The sequence below is a fragment of the Echeneis naucrates genome, chromosome 19, assembly GCF_900963305.1.
Source record: "Echeneis naucrates chromosome 19, fEcheNa1.1, whole genome shotgun sequence".
NCBI classification, from domain to species: domain Eukaryota; kingdom Metazoa; phylum Chordata; class Actinopteri; order Carangiformes; family Echeneidae; genus Echeneis; species Echeneis naucrates.
In genome coordinates, this window is record NC_042529.1 from 12,008,698 (window position 1) to 12,025,531 (window position 16,834).

At 40.6% G+C, this 16,834-nt stretch overlaps 3 protein-coding genes across 3 annotated transcripts; all 3 read right to left on the reverse strand.

The window, feature by feature from the left end:
* Positions 1-547: 547 nt before the first annotated feature.
* Positions 548-9,157, reverse strand: gspt1 (G1 to S phase transition 1). The gene is made up of 14 exons (XM_029527474.1): positions 8,774-9,157; positions 8,428-8,472; positions 6,553-6,816; positions 6,423-6,456; positions 5,953-6,030; positions 5,654-5,834; positions 5,231-5,385; positions 4,907-5,047; positions 4,266-4,359; positions 2,846-2,926; positions 2,469-2,642; positions 1,695-1,784; positions 1,423-1,591; positions 548-1,265 (listed from the first exon to the last, which is right to left on the reverse strand). The coding sequence occupies exons 1-14, from the start codon at positions 8,967-8,969 to the stop codon at positions 1,213-1,215; spliced, it is 1,755 nt and encodes a 584-aa protein (XP_029383334.1). The 5' UTR covers positions 8,970-9,157; the 3' UTR covers positions 548-1,212.
* A 309-nt stretch (positions 9,158-9,466) lies between these two features.
* dmc1 (DNA meiotic recombinase 1) lies at positions 9,467-13,227 on the reverse strand. The gene is made up of 13 exons (XM_029527475.1): positions 13,171-13,227; positions 12,818-12,862; positions 12,360-12,506; positions 12,144-12,226; positions 11,879-11,931; positions 11,762-11,803; positions 11,586-11,658; positions 11,268-11,359; positions 11,082-11,155; positions 10,720-10,834; positions 10,491-10,551; positions 10,245-10,361; positions 9,467-9,552 (listed from the first exon to the last, which is right to left on the reverse strand). Exons 1-13 carry the CDS (start codon positions 13,225-13,227, stop codon positions 9,483-9,485), a joined length of 1,029 nt encoding a protein of 342 aa, XP_029383335.1. The 3' UTR covers positions 9,467-9,482.
* Positions 13,228-13,967: 740 nt separating this feature from the next.
* tomm22 (translocase of outer mitochondrial membrane 22 homolog (yeast)) lies at positions 13,968-16,467 on the reverse strand. The gene is made up of 4 exons (XM_029527939.1): positions 16,183-16,467; positions 15,608-15,726; positions 15,202-15,319; positions 13,968-15,059 (listed from the first exon to the last, which is right to left on the reverse strand). Exons 1-4 carry the CDS (start codon positions 16,270-16,272, stop codon positions 14,985-14,987), a joined length of 402 nt encoding a protein of 133 aa, XP_029383799.1. The 5' UTR covers positions 16,273-16,467; the 3' UTR covers positions 13,968-14,984.
* Between the last annotated feature and the right edge of the window lie 367 nt (positions 16,468-16,834).

Here is a 16,834-nt window from a genome sequence, read left to right on the forward strand (position 1 = left end):
AGGTAACATCTAACTTCGAACTATATTTAGACAGGAGCTGATGGTTTTGAAGCTGCTCCAGTTGATTCACTTCTATCTGAAGCCTCCATGTGGAGGCAGCCAAGAAGACTAAATGTCCAATGTAGATCCTAACTAATACAAATGAGCCTGTGAAACATTATTAAAGATTGTGGTTTTGATTTAATTAAGGAAGTGTGAATGAGACAGAGACTTGGCTTTCTTAAATTTTAAGACAAGTCAACAACTTTTAAATATATATGACCAAATCTATGTTAACACTTATTTTTGTTCCATGTGTTTGTCTGACTCGTGTAAAGAATTTAGCAGTATACTTAAAAGGGTTTCTTGGAAATTATATCAAGGTCCACAGAGTAGGGAAGACTTGAAACTATTTATGATTTAGCAGCCTTGAAAAGGAAATGTGTTACTCTATTTCTTTATACTTGTTAGTTTTAACACAACCAAATAGTTTATAGAAGTATAAATTTTAACAAAGTGCCCTCCTAAACAACCAGTAATTTGAAAGAACACAAATACACCTTTTCCGTTGCCGCTTGATCATTTATTTCAGTTTAGATTATGGAACACCTGTGTGTCTGTGTGAGTGTGTTTATCCTTGGTTCATCTGAGTGGTATGTGAGCTCAATCCAATTAAACAATCTCGTGGAGAGAGACCAAACTAAAACTTTTGGTTCAGCAATCCTTAAAACCAAATAAAATGTCCATTTGATTTTTAACCCCACTCTTAAAAAAAACGAGATGTACTTTGCAAATTATGATTACATCCTAACTCTGCTCTTTTCCAGGATAAGAAATCATTCTGCAGTTTTGATTTTCTTCTCCACACTTATTAATATTGCATCCATCTCCATTCTGAAAAACAAATGGTGTGGCCAGCCAACAGTGAGGTTAGCTGTGGGAGCACAGAAGGGGGACATGTAGCTACATTAGTGGCATTGTTGAGCTCTCAATATGAGAAAGCTGACACACTGGACTTGGTCTATTGATTCATATTGTTCATCATAAAAACTGATTCAGTCTTGTTTTCTTCATTGGACAAATTTTTATTCTTCTTCTTCACTCTTTGTTGTCGTTGTTCATCTCTTCAGCATGGTTGTGCGTAAAGAGAGAGTAGCTGTTTGGGTCGGCTCTAGCAGCATTTCTCCTCTGGTACCAAGTGGAAGACCTCCATGCATGCTTTAGCTGTTGCATTTAGTCCTTTTCTGGCACCAGCTTCAGCACTTTGCCAATAGCGATAGTTTTGCCTGAAAAAGGTCATAAGGTCAAAACAATGAGGGGGGAAAAAAAAGCCAAAGGTGTTTTTATTTGTGTCTCAGCTGTGAGTCCAGTGAGTAGTCTTTAAAAAATAAATAAATAAATAAATAAAAAAATAAAAATCATTCACCCCCACAGTGACCTTACCTTCATCTCGCAGTGTGAATCGTCCCATCTGAGGGAAATCTTTGAAGGTCTCTAAGCAGATGACACCTGCTGCCCGGAGCCTAGCGATACACACCTGGTCCTGCTTAACAAAGCGTGGCCTTGTTTTGCTTTTCTCCCCAGTTTTCTTGTCCACCAGACAGATTAAGGCCTGTGGTAAGGGTTTAAAGAGTCAGCCCACATGGCAGTCCATCACAAACAAACTTCAGATGAATGCTGTAGCAATTGCACGTAGCGTAAAGTGGTAGACTCACTGTGATTTGCACTTCTTCAATGCAAGTGTGGATGTGAAGGACTGCATTGTAACCAGGACAAATGATTGATTTGTGCTCAATGATAACGATCTGAAATGAAAGGAGCAACATATAAATGAATTTTAATATCAGGTCACAATGTATTTTTCCTGAATACTACTAAATATATAAATATATATATATATATATTTATTTATTTTTAAACAATACAGCATATTTGCCTGTGTGGGTTTTCTCTGGGTGCTCTGGTTTCCTCATACAGTCTAAAGACATGCAGGTTGAGGTTGATTGGTGACTCTAAAATTGCTCGTAGGGATGATTGTGTGTGAGTGTGAGTGTTTGTCTGTATATGTCATCCCTGCATTAGACTGGCAACCTGTTCAGGGTGATCCCCCCCTCGCCTAGAACATTTGCTGGAATTGGCTCCAGCAGCCCCTGTGACCTGATGGATAAGTGGTTGAAAATGGATGGATGGATATTGTGGATTCAACTCTGTCCAAGACTGTATGCCTGTATGCCTTCTGTATGCCTGGATTGATATGCAAAGCCCACTGCCCACGAAAGACCCTGCTTGGATGGACCCTATCCCAAAAAAAAAAAAAAAATGTAGCTGTTGCTATGCCAACCAGCATGGGACAGTAGTTTGGCAGATGAAGAATATTTGGAGAAGATGTACTTGAGTTTGATATACTGGCATTAAGTCACAACTAACGACTCTAAAAGCCAGATGTAGAGAACGCTGGCGACCAGTGACCTTTGTCATTTCGTCCTCACCTGTGCATCAAAAGTGCGACCGGAGTGGCAGAGGTTGTCAGGGCTACAGAGGATAAAACCAGGCAGGATTTCTTCCTCCTCGATGCCCTTAAGTCTCAATTTCAGATTCTCCCCTGGACCTGCATCGTCTGTCTCCACATCATCACTCAGCAGGCTCAGTACCTCCACAGTGTGCTGCAACATATGCATTAAGCAGTTTTCAATATACAAATCATTTCGGTACTGTAACAGGATACTTAGCTGAAGATGAAAATAAAAATGAATCCACTTAGTTCTGTGGCATCATTTAATGTAAGAATGAGGGCTTGAAGTTATTTCAAGTAATGGGTTTATTGATCCCATGTGAGCAAAGCAAAGTCATACAGAGGAACTCTCACCCTGTTTGGCATCATGACCAGCTGCTGGGCTTTGCTAATGGATCCAGACTCCAGCTTCCCGAGAATGACAGTACCCATATCCTGTAAACACACGCAAACATTGATTTAAAAATCAACTGTCAACTTCCAGTAACTTGTGATTGTCAGTCTTCACCTATACAAAGACAACTGAGTCAACGAGGTAGAAAAACATGAACAATATGAAAGCAGCAAATAACTGCAAAGCCACACTTGCTAGTACTTCCTGATTTCAGGAAGTAACCAGCAGTTAGCTTCATATTTACAGTAACTCTTACTTCTGTATCAGTCTTCTATTTAATGCTAATGGCACTTTGCCCAAAATCCTTCACCAATCCTTCATTAAAGTACATTAATGGTGTTAGGATGCATCACAAAAATTCCATTTTAAAACTATTCAATTCATTATTTAATCTTTCAATGACTTCTATGTTACTATTCTCTAATAGGATTATTCAAAATGTTTTAGCATTAATATAGCCATCATAAAGACATTGCAAATTGAGTCAATTCTGCTGGCAGTGTAAATACAATTTACACTCAACAAAATAATCAGGGTAATTGTTGTATTCACAGCTCTGTGGTGCTGCGGAAAGCTTGTTGTACAGTTGCCTTGGCAGGACAGCCATTAGTATGCAGCATCCAGTTAAATGCACCATAATCTCCTTATATCAGGACAACACCAGAGGGGACTACTTAGTCATAAACCTGCTACATAAGGCTCTTATGCAATCACAGCATGAGGGGTATTTACAGTGCATTCAGACCCCTTGACTTTTCTCATTTAAATTCCCTTTCCCCTCATCAATCCGATCCTCTCAAGTTCTGTCAGGTTGTATGGAGACGACCATTCTCAGATCCCCAGAGCTGTGCAGGGCTTATCACGTCATGCCCAAGAAAACTGAAGTACAGTCTAAATCCTTCAGCTTTGCGCTTTTCAAAATTCTGCTTTTATTTTGCCACCAAAGCACAGTGAGTATGGGCAAAATGAGATGATTTCGAAAGCTATGACAGAAAAAAAAAAAAGAGAAAAAGTTGAGTTTTATACTTTTAAATCCATTGCAAACAGAGACAAAAAAAGATGAGGAGATGAAGAGAAGATGTGATCTATGAAGAAAGAAGTGATTAATGTAAGGACAACCTGAGACATCCCCAAAATAACTTGATTCCACTAGTGCTTACAGTTTGTATTGAACAGCTTCCAACACCTAAACAAAGTGCCAAGAGGCTGAATTATCTCAAAGAGGAATGACTATATAGAGTGTTGCAGTGCGTGTGTGCAAAATCAGGTTGATGTGTTCTTGGAAAATGATCCAAGTGGAAGGGAAATAACAAACTTGAGAGGGAGCAAAAGTAGAAAAGATTTTTCCTGTGACGAGAAAGAGAATTAAAGCCTGCTCACCTTGTACTTGTCTACGATAGGTAGTCTGACTGGTCCATCACTGGATCTGGTGAAATTTGGCAAACTGTCCAGGTGAGGAATAAATGGCAAGCCCCTGGTAAAGAAAATACCATAAGCCCACGACCACAGCTATGAAAGTTCCACCTGTTAACTTACTCTGCATTCTCTTTAATTTCATGTGGCAGGCTTTTTTAAATCATGTTTTCAGTCAAATCAAAGCCAAGTACAAAGTCTACACAAATCAGTGAGTCAACTAAAACTGAAACCCCTCCTAAATTATACAAATTATAACCATCGGAAAGAGAAAGAACAAAGACAAGTGAAGTTTCAAAGACAGGCATAAAAACTGAAATGTATTTTATGAATTATATTGGTATTTCTCCGTCTTCAACCTCATTTTATAGGCTGTGCAAAAAATACAGCATCTAAAACATTTCATTTGACCCATACAACCTGGCCATACTACACACTGTTGTTGAACAGCATTCACAGTGGTTACAGGCCAATTCACTAGTCAACCAATTGCTCAGGTTCAACTTTGACATTTCATCGGCTGATGTCTTCGCTCAGGTCGTTTAACAAGAAACATCAGTAGACAATTAAGAAAAAGTATTTTCACTGCTGGTTCAGAGCTGACTTACGTGTACCAGGGGCATTCAGGTACAGGGTCCTTGAGGTTGGCACCTGTGAGTCCAGAGCAAGGCATAAAGTGGATGTCCTTCTTGGGATTGAAACCCACCTTCTTCAGAAATGGCACCAGCTTCTCCTTACACTCCTCATACCTGAAGGGAGTTAACAAATACATGACATTATTGGTGTAAATAGCAAATGGATGACATCACTAATTGTTGCATTGGGTCCACATAAGAACAAGAATTTGTATAACATATGAACGAAGCAAAAACTTTCTCATTTAAACGCAGTAGGTGATATCTGGACACCAATTTTGACTAGAGCCTCTTCACCTTTCAAGGCTCCAGTTGACAGTGGGGTCATCCATCTTGTTAATCAGGACAATTAGATGCTTGACTCCTGCCGTTTTAGCCAGCATGGCGTGTTCCCGTGTCTGTCCACCCTTCTCAAAGCCAGTCTCAAACTCCCCCTTTCTTGCAGAAATAACCTGATGCAAACCAATGAGAGACATAAGCAGTTTGGTGACAGCATTTCAAAGTGTCCTCTTTAAGTAAATTAAGTAAATTAAATTTGTTTATAAAACATACAATAAAAGTGATCTGTTTACACTTTTCTCTTCTATTGTATTGAAAATATTACAGTTAATTACAGATGGAAGTATACAATGTCAGGAATCTCTATGTGATTTCATTTGAGAGTCTGACGTTTAGGGCTATACAGCGTTAAAGGTTGTTTTGTGTCCGTGTCCACCTCACCAGGACTGCAAGGTCAGCCTGTGACGCTCCACCAATCATGTTGGGGACAAAGCTCTTGTGTCCAGGGGCATCGAGGATGGTGAAATGTTTTTTCTCAGTCTCAAAGTAAGCTCTCCCAACCTCCACTGTCTTCCCCTTGTCTCTCTCCTCCTGGTTTGTGTCCAGGGCCCACGACAGGTACCTGAAACAAACAGGTTCATGCATGTTGTCTTACATCTAACACCAGCCACCTGTTGGTGGAGCCACCATTCTATGGAGGACTATGGAGGACTATCCATTTGCAGTTACAAAAGTCTCACCATGTCTCCCTGTTCTTTTCTTTCGCTTCTCTTTCGTATTTTTCCAGGGTGCGCTTATCCACCATTCCAGTTAAGTACCTGGAGAGAAGAAAACACAAGAGTGAGGGTTGTCGGGAAAAAAAGAAAGGTCATGCAATTAATGCTCCATTTATTTTAAACTTTTATGGTGTTACATGACCAACCATGAAACTGAAGATTAATCTGAGCAATGAAGTTGTACAAAAGTCGACTTTCACTGTGGCTGACAGTTATGCTTTTCTAAAGACTGTAACTGTCAAAGATTACACAATACAGTGCACAAACAAATACAACACATTCTCTGTCAACAAAAGATGAAGCTCTTTCTACAGTGGGCAAACTTAATTGCAGACAGTAGCACATTTAATACAAATTGGAGTGCTTCACAATGCCCTTAGATTTTTCTTGTTTACTGTGGAGGCCCAAGGCGATGTGAAAAACTGATTACTCACATGATCTGGCCTCCAATTGTGGATTTGCCAGCATCTGACGCATAAAAACAAGAAATGTTTTAAGATGAGTAAAACTTTCGATTTAAGTATTAAGACATCAATCAAATCAACTCAAACACACAAGACGCACCCACGTGACCTATGAAGACCACATTCACATGCTCTTTCTTGGGCGCATCTGGCTGTGCTGGAGCCACTTTGGGTAGAGGCATCTCCTCCTCTTCCTCCTCCATCATTTCATCTTCCTTCCTCGCAGCACCTTCCTCACATTCTTGTTCTGTCTCCAGTCCGTCCTGACCTCCACCCCCTCCATCTCCTCCTGGCTCCTCCTTCTGCTCCCACGTATCTTCCACTGTGGTCATGTCTGCCTCCGTGCCTCCATTCTCCACCGGAGCTGGAACCACACACATTTACTACACCTACAGACCTGATCTTTTTCTGTAATGTCTGGATGGTCACAAGACATCTCACAGCTTGGAGGGAGGAGGATGGAATAGTTGTTGGCTGGAATGAAAACTTGCAGACAGACTACAAGTGAATGCTGACCAATTCCACATCCTGGGCTACATTCAAGTCATATCTCTGCCAGTTTCATCTTTTTGCTACACTTCAAATGATTTTACCACATTTGAACAAAAATTTGCAATGAGATCCTCTCATGCAGGTTTCAAACACATATAGAAACATTTCCAACACAAAACTACACTGTCTCCTGAACGATTACCATTATTTTTCTAGGGAGTGGTGTTTCTTTTGTGTGTTATTGTAAATTTTGCATTTTAAACAGGTCCAGATGATTGTCATTGTATTCTACTGTAATTTCATCGCTATAGAAAGGACTATAGGACTATAGAAAATCTGCTGGGAAAAAGAACAACATCTGCCCTGATCTTTACAGTTCACATGAAGCAAACTGGATGTTTAAGTAACTTAAATGATTTCACATCTGATAACAGCTATTATTGCTGCAAGAATAATGAAAGTTGTATCTGATTTCCATTGCACCAGCCATCACTGCAGATCCATTTGAATCTATATATTTAAAATAAGTCATATAATAGCAAATGATCAAACATATTTACTCCTTAATAATCTGAAAAACATAGCATGGCTTCATTGTGTGTCATCTCCTAATCATGCCTACCTGTACACGACATTGAGCTGAGCAAGCAAACAACTGAACAATAGCTAAGAAATAGTAACAGGGGTGCACTGAAATATGCTGAGCCCTGTAGACGAAGAAACTTCCCATGGCAGCACGAATAAGCCTCCAATTTCTGTGACTAAGAAATTATGCAGCCCAGCAGTCATGTACAATGCCCATTTGCCTTTCATGCTCTGCCCTTTATAATCAGCCAGTGAGAAATTGCTACTGACAACTCAGGAAACAATTTATGCGCAGAGTTTGTTATATGCTGTAATTATAATCTGTATTTTTGACATGTCCAGAGAAATTTGAAGGGACAAGTATTCAAACATATAAATCTGAATATACAGTATGTAAGCCAGTCAGGTGTTGCGGAAACAGTGGAAGAGCCAACGGCACAGAGTGAGTCACTTGCACTCAATATATTTGATTGTGTTTTGCTATCCTCTGTGACTGTCTGTTACAGCTCTATAAGAAAAGACAAAATCGTCACCAGTTTCTTCTGAATTGAGTAGAGGTGCACAGCAATCAGAGTCAAACCAAAATCACGAATGAACCTGAGCCTAACAAATGCAGTAGAGAAATACATTTAAATTGCTCTGACACACAGCAGCCCTGGGCATTGGACAGGCAGTACTTGATACATATCACAATGTGTGCCAATGGGATGTCTATTTTGGGCATGGACAAGTGAGGTTGCATCATACTATACGTAGGCTCATGCACATGGGTTGACAAATGCCAGAGATTCAAATACGGTTGGGTAAATTGCACCACATGTACTTGCACCCTTTAAAATATATTTATTTGCTTGGTAGCCTGACCATGTAGCGGCTGGAGTGAAGTGTGGATGCATACCGGCTGTTTCAGCTACCTCCATGCTGGATACCGGCTCAGAGGCACCTTTGAGGAGAGAAAACAAAGCGTGTCAAAACTTTCATAAATATTTATTAGAGCTGGGTGGTGGCGTTTGGCGTGTCGTTGTCAATATGACTGCCAAACAATAATAAAAAGGTATCGCAGTGTAAGCACACAGGAGCCTCCGTGCCGCCGACTTGTTGATCAGCGTGTGAAAGGCTGTGTGGCAGGCTGGGCTTAAGCACGGCGAGTTACAGACAGGAAGGCTGACTTAGCTGGATTAGCACGGGAGCTAGCAAGTTAAGCTAACTTCCACCAGCCAGCTGTCTGGTTGTCTCTGTCTTACCGTCTGGAGCCGGCATTTCCACGGCGCTGCTTTGAAGGAAGCTGGGCACAAACACCGGGGCGTTAACGTTGGGGACAAACGGCTTGGCGTTGACGTTGAGGGCGGCGAAGGCGGCGGGGAGTCCCGCCGCGGCAGCCGGGGCCTCGGCATCCTCCTCCAGTTCCCACGAATCCGGGGCTGTATCTGTCGGGTCCATCGCTGCTTTCTCCGGAGCTTGACAAGCTTCCTGCTGCCAACAGAGGCGGGGGCTTTCTGTGTCTCAGTAAAAACGCGCCGAGCTGCTGCTGTGTTTCAGACTCTAAGCAGCCCGTTTGGTGGAGTCCCCATCGCTTTGTTCAACCTGGCTCTGGTAAGCATATGGATCCTGTGGCCGACGGTAAGTGGCGTCCAGCCGCTGCACGTCCTGCAACGCCGCTAGAGGCCAGCAGCGGACTACTGCTGACCGCACCGGCACATGCCCACTTTCATCCAAATAAACTCAAAAAATACAGGGAAAACTGTTGTCCTGTTTAGTTTGTTTGCATTTACATCTCTAAAACACAGGGAATACAACAGAGCCAATAAATAGAACAAACAAATAGCTCCAAGACTGAAATTGGGACTGAGAAGTTGTAAAATACAGAAAATAAATCCACTGCAAATACATCACATAACTTTAAAGTGAGGGAACAGAGCTAACAGAGCTAACGCCGGTTTCTCCTCCCCTCTCTCACTCTTTGGCATCAGTCACTCCCCCAGCAGAAATGGCGAAAGTGGCCTCATTCTCAGGCATGTCGGGACTGGAAGAAATCACACAGCCACAATTAAGCAGAGCAGCAGTGAAGTCAATAAACCTTGAGTTCAGGCTCAAGCCCCAAATGTTTGAATTTTTCTAATTAAAGTTCAGATGTCACTGATCTTTGAGGTCTTATCTTCTGTTTATTTACAGACATCTGTCAACTATATGCCAGTCATGTGTCCCATGTGTTCAGTAATACCGCATCTCATCCCACCACTTTGGTGGGGTGAGCTGCTGTACAGTTTTATCTGATTTCCTCTGGTAAGACAAGCACACAATCATGGGGTGTTGAAGATAACTTGAGGACAGAAAAACTATTTTAAACCATGGTCATGTTTTTTCTCTCTCCCATCAAATGGGTGAATTGAGAAAATGAAACTCACATGATGGGTATCTATTTCAGGGTGGATCACATGTCAATCCTATATCAATGACTACATGTCAACAGAAAGTAAAATTGAGAAGAGAACTGGCATTCAACTCTGTTGGAAAAAAACTGCTTAAAAGCTTTTTACCATTACGTAAAAGACAAATAATGTTATTATGAATCACTAAATTGAGTTATGATGGCAATTATAATGACAAAATATTTTCAATATTATAGACATTATAGCAATTGAAAAAGTGAACCTGCTTTATCTCAGGTTTAAATGTGGTTTTATACTATTAAATTCCACTAAATGTTATCTTTACCTGTCAAATATTTTGGCAATTCTCATTTCGCCGCGTCCCTTCCTCAAGCTGATCCTTGTGGTGGAGGCATGGGCAAGGATGTGACCACCTATTGGCTTTTTGGGATCAGCTTGAAACCTTGAAAGGCAAAGAAATAAAGTGTTATCAGGAAATCTCTCGCCTATGTTGCTCTATATGTGAGCTAAAATTTTCAAGCACAAAACTTGTAATAGTTGGAAAACAATGGACAAATTTGCCATATCTTACGTCATTCCTGCTCCAGGATCAGCTGTCATTTGGTTGGTGACAAACACAGCTACGTTGTACTCTACAGAAAAAAATCAACAAAAGCCATCCAGAATTAGAAGAATAATTTTGTTTTTGTATTCATATTTGAAACCTCTATTATGCACCTTGGAGACATTCTCTTCATTCATCGGTAAGTGGTTGATGTTTTGTGATTTTTTAATTGTAGGTTTACATTTGTGTTTCAAACCTTCAGATATTTTCTGCAGCCTGGAGAGCATCTGGGCCAGTTTCTGCTGCCGCTCAGCCAGTTCTCCACGACCAGAGAAGTCCACTCTGAACAGAGCCATGATGGAGTCTATGATCTGGCAACAGGGAGGAGCAGACAAGAGGATGACTCAAAAACTGAGAGTCAGGAGGGAAATCTACTTTCATAATTTATGCCTGGTGTTTAACTCTTCCATTCCCTTTATTAGAAAAGAAAATCGCTCAGTCTAATTGTCCAAAGACTGCGGGGTATGAATAAAGCAGAGATTAAAAAAAACTATATAAATAATGAGTACGTGATAGCATGTTTGTTGAGTTTTGTAATTAAATGTTTGTTGAACTCACCAACAGTTTGAACACACCTCCTTCCTCATGGAATTTGGCAGCAACAAAGTCCAACAGCTCCATCTGGTGTTCACCTGCAGAGATCAATGACATTCAAAAGAGAGATAGTGTCACAATAAAAACTGCTTTTGCCCAGCACACAATCAGTATTTTGTAGTCTATATAAAATGCAGTATTTGTTCACACTAGTGTATGCCCGGGCGTAAAGCACATTGTCCAGCACAGCATCTTGGTCCACATTGAACCTGTCAGCGATGTCTCTCAGTCTGTCCGGACGGCTTAAATCAGACAGGTATGAGTCAAGGACAGTGCCATTGAAAACACAACCATGTATATGCGTATTGTGATAGCACAGATTCATTCAGATTCCTTCTCACTGAGGCTACAGCCATAAAAAATATTCATAAAAAATACTCTGTTTGTCTAAGATTATGTAAATTATGAAAGTATCATCCGCAATGCACATCAAATGTGTTATGGTTGCTCCCACTAATGTGAGGATACAAGGTGTTCTCTGTGTCAATGAAAATGACTTTCCCTCCTGAGTAGCCATCCTCGCCTGGCAGCTGAGTAGCGACTGGACAAAGACCACAGAGTCTCTTAATGTGATTTATTTGATTACACAGTGCTGTTTCATTAACCACTTTGTAGCAGACATTTAGAAAAGGCTCATAACTCACCACAAAGGGTGTGAGACAGCTGAGTTTTTCCCGTGCGGAATTCTGTAGGATGATCCCATGGAGAGAGATTATCAGTGTATTACTGCCCTCAAATGTAACTATAAAAAGACAACTCACCTCCAAAAGCCTCTGTGATAGCCATACTCTCTATACCTCCACCCAAGAGTTTACTGCAAAGACAAAACAAACATTTTAGAATAAATGTATTATGATTTAGGATCATTTCAACAGAAATGATATTGTTATTACCATCTAACACGCTTCTATATCTCCCATATGTGGAACATATGCTTTATGATACTGTGAATGTCCAGGCTACAAAGTGTTCAGTAGTGTTAATCCTTCAGTGTAAATGTTGTCAAAATTACGAAAGTGACTTAACTCAAACTCTTGGCTCCCAGTTGTGATGTGAAACACCTGTTTCCTCTTCGCACTGTACTCGAAGGCCGTCTGGAAACCAACATTCTGAAGTGTAAAGACAATTATGTAAAAAGTTAAATTTTCTGTGGGTTATTTGCTTAATCTTATTTTTTTTACCACAAGGGTTATGTACAGTTAGTACACTTTAGAGAATTCCCACATGAAAATCTCATTTTACCAGCATTTTCCCTGTAGCCTCTTTGATTTTTTCCACTTTTGCCTCTGACAGGCCTTTGATATTGCACAGAGCCTTGCGTGTAGTCATCTGGATCCCCTTCACGGTGCAGATACCCACTGACTTCAGTTTTTTTATGTCTGCCATATTCTGTGGTCACAGGCGGGCAAGGATAGAGGGACACTCAGAAAGAATGTGTTTCCATGTGCATTAGTGTCTTGGTTACAATTCATTCTTGTAAGTATCCTTCATATGTTTGCGCCTGTGAATTTCATTCTGGCTTCACAATTAGTTATACTGCCTGGAGTTCTCGATAGAAATTAGGATACTTGGGTCAGACAGATCAGATCAGAAACCTCAATACTTTTATAACCACGTATACATGGATACTACCAACCAGGCCTTTTCTAGTCTATAACATTTGATCAGATGTGTATGATTCAGCCGGACTGTTTACTTACAATCCCATGTTTCTGCAGGAGGTCAATATCTTGAAAAAAGTGTTCCTGTTCACAGAAAGAGGGTAAATTGAATTAGTGGAGAGAAGAAAACAGCTTTTACATCACAGACAGCTTCTACAGTTATAACTATAACTTAAATGATGTAAAATGTAAATGATGAAAAACTGCATAGTGAAGCTAGATTATTACCATGAATAGGAATAATGGATATTAATACTGTAAGTCAAACATAAATTGATATTTCAGCTGCTTTTAGACAAGCCCATAATAAACACTAGGAGAATTTTCTAGTCCAGTGAAAATCCATTGTTAACAGACACAGAGAGAGAAAAGATGATTTATCTGCATCCGACCTCCTCATCCTGGAAACCAGTATCATCTCCGACAACCTGATCCTCTGCAACTTTCATTTTCATTTTCGGTAGGAGGTAAAGTCTGGGGACGAAATAAAATGGTCGGTCACTGTCAATCAACATGTTTATCACAGTTAGCAAACAGCTACCGTTTAAAAGATATGCTAAATAGACAGCTAGCATTTTGTTCTGGTTGTCTTTAGTTGGTTAAAAAAAAGTTAATAAAACGTCACTAAAAGTGTTGAAAGTCGTTTATGCGAACTAATGCACAAAGATGACACGAACTTACTGGTAGAGAAAACAGCTTTGTTCATTCACAGCCGGCAGACATTTGCTTCTCCAAGCTAATGTCTGTCAGCGACTGGCGGGAAAGTTTGACTCCAGGAGTGTTCAAGTGCGGCCGGAAATAAGAAATTTACCAGTTTAATAACCACCGCTTATTTGATTTAAAGAGCCCGAACAACTCTATAAAATGATTACTACAGTTCAGATTCTTACAAAACTAGCAATTGATTGCTAAAGCTAAAAGGTCACACAACAGTGCTCACAGCTGAAAAAGAGCTGTGAAGGCAACATGACATTAAAAACACAACATAACTTTATGCATAATCACTATTTGGGCTCCAGCTCTCAGGTAACAATCTTAGTGTTGTTGACCAAAATAAAAAAAAAAAAAACATTATCCTCTTTCATAATTAATGTTTGTTTTTGTTTTTTTTTTTAATGTCAGTACATTATGAGCAGATGTATAACTTAATACTTAAGCAAACATACAACCAACACTGAAAGAAAGCATGGGGCTTTTCATTTGGTGTTTTAATTCCTACAGTCATGTTGAACACAAAGCAGAGACATGGGTTTGTTTTACTGAACAGAGCTAACAGACTGAAAACTGTCACATGGACGGCAACAGAGAAAAGAAAAAACCATGGCTTTATCTTGTTCTGGTTTACAGTGAAATATTTAGGATTAAACCTTTGTCAACCACATTTTTGAGGTTGGCTATTTTCAACGACAAAATGTGGTATTTTACCTACCATAGACAGAAAAGATCAATCTTTGAGTTAATGAACTGTGGCATTTGTAAAATACACTGTTGAAATCTGTGGATCTGTGAGAAATATGATAAACCCATTAATGGTGACTAGTTTGAAGTGAGGGGTATTGCCCTCTCGTATAAATATAGCACAGAGCACAATGGTGAATTGCGAGAAATGAACAGTCATGAACGCACCACATAGAAAAGTGTCATTCAGCATGTAGATGTTTAAAAGACCAATCTGTAGACCACATTCCTAATAATACTGTGTACAGTGTGCTCCACCTGTCACCATTCAACAGACCTGCCAAAAAGATATTTCAAACATAATCCTCCTGCCAACAAATGTATATGAATGTTCTCCAGACTGTGAACACAACAACATACAACTGGAAACCTCTAGATTTTCTTTCACTTAATCCACCTTTAGCCGCTTTCCTCTACATAACACATCATTTATGCTGACATAATTTTTTATTTAAAATAGAAAAAGAAAGCAGAAGTAGAGCTCCTGGAAATCAGTCTCTGCATGATGTTGAAGAAAGGAGAGACAGAGAGAAAGCAATGGTAAACACGCTTCACATCCTCCTCCCATCAGCCAACCCGTTACTTGGATTGGGCCAAATTTTGCGCTGTTTATACACAGCTTTGCTTTTTTTTTTTTTAATTGCTGCAGCTCTTTGGTCTTCTCCCTGGTCTCCCTGTCTCTCCTTGCAAGCGACCGTGCTGTATCGCTCTCAGCAGATTTCAGGCTCACGTTAGGCCTTCCTGTCTCTCACATCTTGCCAGGCACTGGGGGCATCATGCCTGGCACCCCACCAGACATTCCAGTGTTGGGCCCCAAGAGGATCTAGACGGAAAAGTGATTGTTGACTGGATATGTGATTTGAATTTAAAATTATAATTCAACATTTATTTTTCTCATACTTTATTAACCCAATACTTGCCTCCTGCTGTGTTACACACACAGACAGACAGACACACATGCATACCTGTCTCTGCTGTTGTAACTGCTGCTGCTCCAGTTGTAGTCTCTCTGTCTCAAACACCACAGGCAGTACCAGGATCATGAAGGAAGTAGTTCCCACCCACAGTGCAGAGCGGGAAAAACTGAAACAAGTGAAAAACCTCATCAGCTTTAGGAGTGTTAACACACAAACACAGACACTCATTATTTTTTAATAGACAGGAAAGGTAGTGAAGAGAGATAAGATGACACCCAGCAAAGGCCCTGGGTCAGTGGGGTCAGATTCAGGCTCACCATGTGGAACATGCAGCATATCTCAGAATTATTAAATCTAATCTAAGAATATGCAGTTACTCTTCAGATGAAGTGAGCTGATATGAAAGCATGCATAATCTCACACAGCCATGAGGTGAGAGGCCAAAGAGCCATACCTGTAAAACTTCTTGATCATTGAAACAGAGCACTGAGCAGACACCTCAGCAGCTGACCGCACTGTGTCAGGAAACATCTCTGTCAGACCCCACAACCGTTCCATCAGTGTCTCGTCCATCTGAAGGACACACATGCAATCAGACAACATTTAACAGCAGAACGACTGCAGGGAAGAAGTCCCCTGATGTCTCAGGAGTAAGATCAAATATATGTACATTCATTTATTAACTTGGTAGTTAAAGTCTGTCTCCAGATAGTTTTAAATGTATTTCCAAACATGGATGAATCTCTAGATACTGACACATCAATCAACACAATAACATAACAGTGATATGAATTCGTTTCTGTAAATATAAGAATATGCTTATAACTACTTAAGAGTTGTGTGTAGCAGCAACAGAGCTCGTCCCCAGTCAGATGGAGACTCCAGGTAGTTAGCTGGCTAGCCTTGGCGCGGCCATGTTAGCTAGCCATGCTAACCAAGAAGGGGACAAACTGTGCACAACACAGAGCGACTCTGTAATAAATCTTATTCTCTTATTAGTGCAGCTCTCGCCGATGTCTCCATACTTACATCTTCATCTTCATCGTCGTCAATCTCGTCCGCGGGTGGGCGGGTAGACACCGGGCCCGCAGCGGGGGAAAGCTCCTCGATTGCGGCCATGTCTCCTGCTGTCTATGGGGTCGGATCAGCTCCTTGGCGGGGCCAACAGGTCGCTAGAAAGGGGCGGCGGTCAACTTGCTTTATTTCGGATTGTTTTCAGGCGGAATTTAATACAGCTAATGGCAAGAGACGTACATCCGTCCAACGGCAGTCCGAGGTCACAGCCAGAAAGCGTGAGGCTTGTCGGGTCGGATGACGGAACGGGGCAGGGGTCAATTAGCACAGGTCCAAAAACAAAATGCGCCCCCTGTAGTGGGGGCTGTCTAACAGCATACAGGCTTAACTGGCAAAAAAATAGTGACGTGATGTGCTGTTTAGCTTGTATTGAGTCCATTACCTCACAAATACTCATTAAAGTATACATAAATATTTCTGACCATAGTATTGAACATCTTACATAAAGTTGAGTGACGACTACCCTCTTTCATAACTGTGATTTGTATTGATCACTTATTTAGAATTGTGATTAACTACTCATAGTTACTTATTAAGCAAATAAATAAATAAATAAATAAATAGATAAATGTTCCATTGTTTTGCCACCCAAGGAAACAAAGTGACA